We start from the raw sequence: 9,750 nt of genomic DNA on the forward strand, positions 1-9,750 counted from the left end.
GTTTTTATCCAGTGTTATCAAAATGGTGTTTGAAGATGATATTTTGTATGTTGTTATAAGCTGAATTGGTGGTAGTCTCTCTAGGATTCCCAATCATTGGTTTGCTTTCTCCCCTATAACCTTGCTTGTTCATTTTTCTTCTGCCTGCTTATGTTGGAGGAATGAAATGTGATAATTTAATTCCGAGATATTTTGTTCTTTGGGTTCTTTGGGTTCTCTGGGATCATCACACTTCGTATGCAGCCCAGTGTCCCTCATCATCAGTAAAAGTGGGAAGAGCACAAGGACCACTCTTTACAAAACAGTTGAGGGAAACAGAGATGATCAACAGCATTACCCATCTCCGACCCTGTCATTCAGATGGCCCTCCTCTGGGATTCCTGCTCAGACTCCATGGATAAACTTCAGGAGAGTATAGGGCATTATTTCGAGGTGACCAACTTCAGAGAGCTTTGTTATTCAACAAATGCCAAGAAGCGCTGTTGTGTCTGTTGGGAGATAGGTGACTGTGGATGGTTCCCCAGAGAGAGAAATGTGGTACAAGCATCCTTATGCCCAGTAAGGAGCCTCCAGAGTCAGTTGAGGGAGGTGAAGGAAAAGAGGAATTGGGAAATTGGAAATGGGTTCAGAAGTAACTGGTAGGAGGGGTGCCCCATCTTCCCTTGTTCTTCAGCCTCTTTCTAGCAGGTGTTCTTTCTCTGTATTCTCCATGTCCTGACAATCAGAGGATCCATTTACCCTTCTGCTTAACTCCCACAGCATTATCTCATGCAGTGCCTTGTTGAATCTGACATGCACAGAGTGGAGTCAACTCCTTCCTCAATCAGGGACTGTTAGCACCATTGCCTCCTGTTTAGGCCCTTTGCAATGCATTTTATTTTACCTTTAATCCTGATCTCTATTCTCATTTCCCCTCCTACTGGAGGCACTTGCTTCAGTGTATTTAACTAATGTTCTTCCAATCCATGCTCTATGTGTGAATTTAGATACTTTAATTCACACTACAAATACACAGTTGTAGTGTGGGGAATAAGGCAAAAGCAAAACAATAAAAATGTCCTGCTTTCTTAGAACTTACATATTTTGGTGTGAGGCAAATAATAAACAATTAATTAAAACATATAGTACCTTGAATAGTGATAAGTGGTATGAAGAAAGTGAGGGTATGAGGATAGCATAAGGTATGCTGTGGGTGGTTAGGAGCAGATTGCAGTGTTACACGTGGTGATTAAAGAAGGCTGTTGTACACATGAGCTATTTTACTAAATGCAGTGAAGTGAGGAACCATGGGGCTATCTGGGTTAGAAGTGGTATGGTTATAGGGACAGCAAGTACAAAGGCCCTGAGGTAGGGTCTTGCTGGTATGTTAGGTAACCAGAATGATTAGGAGGCTAGAGAAAAATGGGTGGGAAGAGAGAGAAACAGAGGGTGAGTAGTAGGTGGGTCAGTGTAGTCCTACTGTAGGACTTTGTAGGTCATTGCAAATGCAGGCTTTGGCTTCTACTCTGAATAAAAAGAGAAACTGGTGGAAGATTTTAGCAGAGAATGTTGTGACATTTTTAACAGGTATGTGTGTATCCTTGACAAATATGCAGCACTTTTTGGCTATTTTATAAATGTGTATAAATGTAACTATGCTGTATGCCTCATCTTACTTCTACATTTGCTATTTTTTTTAATGTTTTATTTATTTCTAGGAGAGAGAGGGAGAGACAGCGTGAGCAAGGGAGGGTCAGAGAGAGAGGGAGTCACAGACTGAAACAGGCTCCAGGCTCTGAGCTGGCAGTCAGCACAGAGCCTGACGTGGGGCTCGAACCCACGAACCGCGAGATCATGACCTAAGTGAAAGTCGGACGCTTAACTGACTAAGCCACCCAGGCACCCCTACATTTGCTATTTAACATTGTTCCTGAAACCTACCCATGTTGTTGTCTTTAATCTACTTTTTAATTTCTGACTGCTGGGTAATATTTCCTTGTGTACATATGGCATATTTTACCTATACATTCCTCTAGTAACAGCAGCTGGTATAGCTCCAAATTCAAAAATAGTTCTGTGGTGAATGTGCTCATATGAGCCTCCTTATAGACACAGGAAAGAGTTTCCCTGGGGTGTATATCTCAGAGAGAGATGGCAGAGTGGGAGGGTGTGTGCATACTTAATTCCATGAATATTGTGCTTCAGGATGGTGACTCCAGTTACACTCCCACCAGCAGAGGGTAATATTTTGTATCTTGTCATCAAATCTTATGTCGATCCTATAAGGGAAGTGAAGTAAGGTTCCTTGTGTGTGAGAAAACCTGAGGCATAAGAGAGATCAAGCAAATTACCCTGGTTTATATAGTGAGGTGGAAGAGCCAATGCTCAAATCCAAAATTTCTGACATAATGTTTGTTGCTCTTAGCACTACAGTACCTAGAACTGCCCCTACTAGGAATAAGATGAGACATCCATAGGGAAAAATATTGATGATGATTATGATGATGATGTTTGAAGCTTGCATATTCCAGAATCCTGGACTAAGCCAGTAAGCCTAGGACCTTCAAGTGTTTAGCACCATGTAGAAGGGTGTCTAATTAGGGTACTTAGCACTTCAAGACAAAATATATGGACTAAAACTGTTTTCATTGTCTCATGAGGGCATGCTAACTAACAGGCTCGAATTTTAGTGGATGATTTTGGGGCTAGAAATTTATAAATACTAATTGATCTTCAAATTTTGGACTTTGGATCAGATTTCAATACTAAACATTAGATACATTATATTAATTACATATAGCTTGGTAGGCACTGAGCTAAGTACTTTATAGGCATCATTTCTCTTATATGTCACAATTACCCTATGAGGTACTTTTACTCTCATTTGACTGTTATTGAAACTAAAACACCAAGAGGTTAGCTAATTTGTCCAGAGTACCTGGTACAAGGTTGAGTTGTTGTTTGCACCTGAACTGTGTACCTGTAAAGCCTTACTCCTAATTGCTAAACTGTGCTGCTTTTTCATGAAGAAAACTTTTATAATCTGTTCTCTTTGAAATTGGAGACAATTTCTTGTCATTTGCAATGGTTTAGGGCAGCCACGGGAAGGACAGGGCTAGTGGACAAGAGTCTCTAGAGGGACAGGATATTTTGAGAATAGTTTGAGAATTATTCACCAGTGTCTTCATTATCCCTCCCTCTGTCCCCTGAAGTAATTACCTCTGCCTTAGGGCATCCTACTTTGGTTACAGGGCCTGGGTGTGTTGTTTTCAAAAAATTTTACAATTCTTTGTCACCCTGTGTGGTTTATACCTGCCATGATGATGTGAGGTCAAGGTTTCATCAATTTGTTTTCCATTCACACTTTTCATTTTGCTTGCCTTCTACAAGGATGGTAATACAATTTATATCTTTACTTAAAGCAGGATCATAAATATTGTTTGGCTACAAAGCATGTGTCTCAGAGTCACTTAGATAGAAATTCTGGATTATGTTCTCTTTCAGGTTTATATTCTCAGTTTGTGTATTTGTTCAGTATTTATTGAGCATCCAACTCACACTTTGATAGAGGACACAGTCAGCTGAGCTGAAATTCTGATCCATTGGGATAAATGGCACATGGGGTAAGCCGGGTGCTATTACAGCACATAGGAAGGCAGCATAAGGGTCAGGGGAGGTTCCTGGGAAACTGGGGGTGAGCAAAGTGAAGGGACAAGAGGGCATTAGAGACAGGTAACATGGTGAGTGTGGAATTTCACAGCTGCAGTAGAAACTGGTCAGGGGATGAGGCCGGAGGAATCAGCACAGGTCAGATGATGAAGGAAGGAAGGACTATAAAGGAAGGGCACTGGGATCCACTGAAGGGTTTGAAGTCTGGGGGTGGGTGGAGGACACATCAATGATGTTTACAGTGTAGAAAATTCCATGAGTTAAGTATTGATGCTGACTATGTACGTTTGTTAATAAATCATAACATTGCAAATGGGTGGCCGATAAGGAGTCTAGATGGATTTGTACACAGAAGCTTTGACCCATAACATTAGGATTTCTTTTGATAATCTGTAAGGAAGGCATTTCAGTTTTGACTTGATCTTTTTGTCTTTAAAAACTACAGATAACTCAAAACTAAAGCCTGAATGGTGAGGAGAGTGGGGACCGCATAACTTTGTTTTCTCTGTTCTCCACTACTCATTTCTGGGGCATTGCTGTGAATTGTTCACCAAAGTCTTGTTTTGTTTGATGGAAGGGACCATTTGAATAGCTGAAGTGGAAGAGGGGGAAGGAGGAACCACATTCAGGATTCCTTCATTAGGAAAATGTATTTGGCATATTGAAACCACGGTTGGAGCAAGTGAAAAATAACTATAGTGGAAAATTAACAGGGAGTTACAAGTTCGTGTTTTAATATAAGTTCACGGAGCCGGGTCTCCAGGTGGCTGGCAGCTGACATCACAGGTGACCCAGGGTGTTTATAGAGCACGGTGTGGCCATTGAGGAGACTTGGCAGAAATGAGCTCCCCTCTCTCTGAGGTAGGTGACTTATTTCTTTCCTTCCTACCCATCACACTCTTATAACTGTGGACATACAAACTGTAGTAAGTTTTGCCTGGTTGTTTTGGGTTAGGTTTACTGAATATCAGAATTCACAAAGTGGCCTTTCTGGTTCTTATCCCTTAGTAGTGGATACTTGGTTGGCTTATGCACTTATTTCTCCAGTGTTTCCTCACCAGACAGCCTGGTTTCTCTAGTTCTTGTAGGTAGTCATGAAGGCCCTGCCTCTTTCTCCCTCCTCCTCTCTTTTCACAGTGTTATCTGTTGGACTAGATGAGTAAAGGGAAGGGTTGGACTGCATATTCTTTGCCATCACTACAGCTAAATGGATGATGCAGAATGAGGATAAATGGAGCCATCTGACTTTGGGTACTGATTTGGGGGCAAAGAGTTTTTAGACACTGGGACCAATATTTGTATTTGAAACTCAGATGATATTTAAGAAATGATTCTGGAAGTGCAAGAAGGCCCTCTATTCCATGAATTAATGTGTTATAACTTATGCCCAAGCTCCACACAAACATCCTGTGTGTGAATTATTGCACAATAAATTCATGTCCTTTTGTGTCCTATGGCTTAATTAGTACATAAAGCTCCATGAGTTAAATGAACCCAAAAGGGATATTGTCATGTGGTATGTAAAAAGTAGAATGTTGGGAGATATTTGGCACTTTTCTGGGAGAAGTGAGGGTTGAATATTTATGATCTTTTGTTTCAGTTTATGTGATACTCGGGCTGCAACAGGTGACATGGGACTTCTGGGCTTTGGTTGATTGGTTGAACACCATTGTTCAGTAAATATTTATTGTTTATTTAGGCATTATGAGGGCTGTCAACATACCAGATGAAATACAAAGCAGCAGCTTTGAAGCCTGAGAAATGGACCTCAGCAGCACCAAGGATACTTGTCTTCAATGAGCTTCACTGAACCTGATCCCTGCTACCTGGACTTGCTACACCTCTCTGATCCTGCAGTCCTCTTCAATTCCAGCTAGAATGCTGTGTCAGGCACTTCGTAGACTTGGTCAAAAACTGGTGCACAGACATAAGCTGGAGAAACCGGTGGCTGAGAATGACCAAGAGAGAACACTGAACACTCTGGATTTAGTGGCCCTGGGTGTGGGCTGCACATTGGGTGTAGGTGTGTATGTCCTGTCTGGTAAGGTGGTCAGCAAAGAAGCAGGACCAGCTTTTGTGATTTGCGTTTTGGTGGCTGGCCTATCTTCCGTGTTGGCTGGGCTGTGCTATGCAGAGATCAGTGCCCACATTCCCCGTTCTGGCTCAGCATATCTCTACAGCTATGTCACTATAGGTGAACTCTGGGCCTTCATCTGTGGCTGGAACCTCATCCTCTACCTTGTTGTTGAGGAAGCCATTGTGCTCAGCACATGGGTCTTAACTTTTGACCACCTGCGTGGGAACCGGATCTCTCAGGCTGTGCAAGAGAGCATCTCAGCACATGTTCCCCGTGTCCTTACAGAATATCTAGAATTCTTTGTTCTTGGTTTTGTGTTGTTGTTCATGGAATTCAGGAATATTTGGTATTTCGAGTCATTTTCGACTTCCACACCTGCCAAAGTTGTCACATTGGTGAAACTTTTGGTTCTCAGTTTTGTCATCATCTGTGGCTTCATTAAGGGGGACCTGCACAACTGGAAGCTCACAGAAGAGGACTACATAAAGGCTGGACTCAATGACACATCTATATTGGGCCTTCTGGGCTCTGGAGGATTTGTGCCTTTTGGCTTTGAGGGGATTCTCCGTGGAGCTGCTACCTGTTTCTATGCATTTATTGGCTTTGACTATATTGTTACCAAAATGAAAAAGCCCAGAATCCCCGGCATTCCATTCCCATGGGCATTTTTATTTCATTGTTCATCTGCTTTTTGGTGTATTTTGGTGTCTCGTTAACACTTACACTTATGGTACCTTACTACCAGCTCCAACCTGGGAGCATCTTGCCTGAGGCATTTCTCCATATTGGCTGGGTCCTTGCCTACTATATTGTAACTTTTATATTTCTGTGCATTCTTTCTGAAAACCTTTTACGCTTTGTGAGACCAATACGTCGGGCATTATACAAGATGGCAAAGGATGGCCTCCTGTTCCCTTTCTTTATCCATATTTCTTACTTCCAATACATTGTTATCACAATCACTGTGATTCTTGGACCTATTGTAGTCATTGTTTTCTTCTTTGGATTAACTGATCTCTTGGATCTAAGTGCAGTTGGGTCCCTGATTTCTCACTCTCTGGTTGCTCTTTGTGTTCTCATCCTCAGGTATCAGCCTGAGGTGAAGAAATGTGGAAATGGAGCAGAGGTGCAGGAGGAGAATGGTCCTGCAGCAGAGAAGCTGACTCTACAGGGACTACTTTTTCCAGGCAGCTCCTCCCCCACTCTACTCTCTGGCAGGATTGTCTATGTGTGCTCCTTACTGCTTGCTCTGCTGATCATTTTTCTTTGCCTGGCGCTGACCCAGTGGCCAGCTCTGCTTTCTAGAGACCCAGTGTGTATTTCAGTGGTTATGGTGCTCCTGGTCCTCATCGCTGGGCTCACTGGTGTCATCTGGAGACAGCCACAGAGCTCTACCCTCTTTAAGTTTAAGGTCCCTGCTCTGCCTCTCCTCCCACTACTGAGCATCTTCGTGAATGTTTGTCTTATGATGCAGATGACAGCTGCCACCTGGGTGGCATTTGGTGTTTGGATGCTGATTGGTTTTGTTATCTATTTTGCCTATGGGATCCAGCAGAGCTGGGTCACTAACCCCACTTAAGTTAGGGCCAAAAGTGTAGACCTTGCACTCAGCCATGCCAGTACATATTCGGATTGACATCATCACACATAAATGCAGTCAGGTCTCCCTGCATAATAATGGAGTACTCTTGATCGCATGGAAAGGTACGCCTCCCGTGGGATGTTGGTGGGTGAACACCAATAGAGCTCTGTGTATATTGTGGAGTGAAAGATGTGTCTTCGCTCTTTCTCCTTTTGTTTTTTTACTTGTCTAGTTGAATTGTATCTGTAGTTGCTTACTGACTTTAAAATATTATCATTAAAAGAAACTAGAAGAAACATTTTTTATTTCCTTGGTTAAATATCTAGTAGCTATGGGGTGCCTGGCTGGCTCAGTCAGTAGAGCATGCAATTCTTTCTCTCAGGTGGGACTCTTTGAGCCCCACGTTGTGTGTAGAGATTATTTTAAAAAAACACACACACACATAACCAGTAGCAAAATTACTGGATCATAGGTACTTTTATTTTTAATTTTTTGAGAAACTTCTATACTGCTTTCCATTGCTGCACCAACGGACATTCCACCAACAGTACATGAGAGTTCCTTTTTCTCCATATTCTGGACAATACTTGCTTATCTTGCCTTTTTGATTTTAGCCATTCTGACAGGTTTAAAGTGATATCCCATTGTAGTGTTAATTTACATTTCCCTGTGATTCGTGATGGTGAACACCTTTCCAAGTGTCTGTTGGCCATCTGTATGTCTTCTTTGGGAAAATGTCCATTCAGTTCCTCTGCCCATTTTTAAATGGGATTATTTGGGTTTTTTGATGTTGAGTTGTATAAGTTCTTTCTGTGTTTTCAGTATTAACCCCTTCTTGGATATATAATTTTTAAATATCTTCTCTTTTTCAGTAGGTTGATTTTCTCTTTTGTTGCTGGTTTACTTTTCAGGGCAAAAGTTTTTTAGTTACATGAATTCAAAAAGACATGTGCACTCCTATGTTCATTGCAGCATATTTACAACAGCCAGGACATGGAAGCAACCCAAATGTCTCTTGAGAGGTGAATAAATAAATAATATGTAATATATATCTGTCCGTCTGTCTGTCTGTCTGTCTGTCTATCTATCTATCTATCATCTATCATGGACTATTACTCAGCCATAGAAAAGAATGGAATCTTACCATTTGTAACAACATGGATGGACCTAGAGGGAACAATGCTATGTGAAATACGTCTGTTCAGAATAAGACAAACACCAGCTGGTTCTACTCTTAGAACAGTTTAAGAAAGGGGCGCCTGGGTGGCTTAGTCGGTTAAGCATCCGACTTTCGCTTAGGTCATGATCTCGCGGTTCGTGGGTTCGAGCCCCGCGTCGGGCTCTGTGCTGACTGCCAGCTCAGAGCCTGGAGCCTGTTTCAGAGTCTGTGTCTCTCTCTCTCTCTGACCCTCCCCTGCTCGCGCTGTCTCTCTCTCTCTCTCTCCTAGAAATAAATAAAACATTAAAAAAATAGAACAGTTTAAGAAATAAAACAACAACAGCAACAAAGGAAAATGTGAGACAAACAATGAAAACAATGTCATACACTTAACCATAAGGAAAAAACTCTTGGTTGTCAAAGTGAAATGGGCACGGAGATGGGTGAAATAGGTAAAGGGAATTAAGAGTACAGTTATCCTGATAAGCACTGAGAAATGTGTATGTTGTTGAATCATTATATAGTACACCTAGAATAATATAATGACACTGTATGCTAATTATACTTCAACAAAAATAAAAACTAGAGTCAAACAAACAAACAAAAAAGATGAAATAAGGCCCCTGCCCTTAAGGGGCTTATATTCTAATACAAGGGGTAAAGCACAGCTCTAACACAAAGTAGAAAGTGTTGTCATAATAAGTCATGTACAAATAATGTGTCCTGGGAATTCAGAGTGGGGGATGATCAGTTGTGGTTGGTGCAGTGGTGACGGTTGATTGGTGAAATTGGAGAAGGCTTTGTAGAGGAATAACATTTAAGTTGGCTCTCTTGCTAGAGGATGTTTACTAAAAAATGAGTAATTAGTAATTGTACAGGGGTTAAGATATCATTACTTTGGAAGGGAAGGTATGAGTAGAAACTGAGAAAGAGGTCACAGACATTCTTGGAGGAGGGTGCCTCAGTTTCCCCAAATGCTCCTTTCTCTCCATCCCACCAAAAAGCAAATGTGGCAGTCAGCTTCGGTGAGGAATCAGCAGGGAGTTTCTCCTAGACAGAAAGAGTCTGGGCGGATGGAGGGACAGATGCCTCAGAATCTCTCCCCAAGAGTAACTAGCCTGGAGCAGCTAGTTACTGCTATAGTCCAAATTACTAGCCCAGGTGATTAGGGGGAAGCCTATGGAGCCATTTGAGAAATAAAAGAGGGACAAGTGAGTTGGAAAGGAAATGGGACAGAAACCTAGGCTACATGGACCTTTAGGAGTCATGAAACATTGAAAGTTT

The 9,750-nt window shown here is 41.8% G+C and overlaps 1 protein-coding gene across 1 annotated transcript; it reads left to right on the top strand.

Annotated features, from left to right (window-relative positions):
- Window positions 1–5,526: 5,526 nt before the first annotated feature.
- Window positions 5,527–7,304, top strand: LOC120235995 (cationic amino acid transporter 3-like). The gene is given in 2 exon segments (XM_039238566.1): window positions 5,527–6,343; window positions 6,346–7,304. Coding segments are annotated over 2 exon segments (1,776 nt in total).
- The last annotated feature ends 2,446 nt before the right edge of the window (window positions 7,305–9,750 follow it).

This window comes from Hyaena hyaena, unplaced genomic scaffold (assembly GCF_003009895.1).
Source record: "Hyaena hyaena isolate Hyena2069 unplaced genomic scaffold, ASM300989v1 scaffold_143, whole genome shotgun sequence".
Lineage (NCBI taxonomy): Eukaryota > Metazoa > Chordata > Mammalia > Carnivora > Hyaenidae > Hyaena > Hyaena hyaena.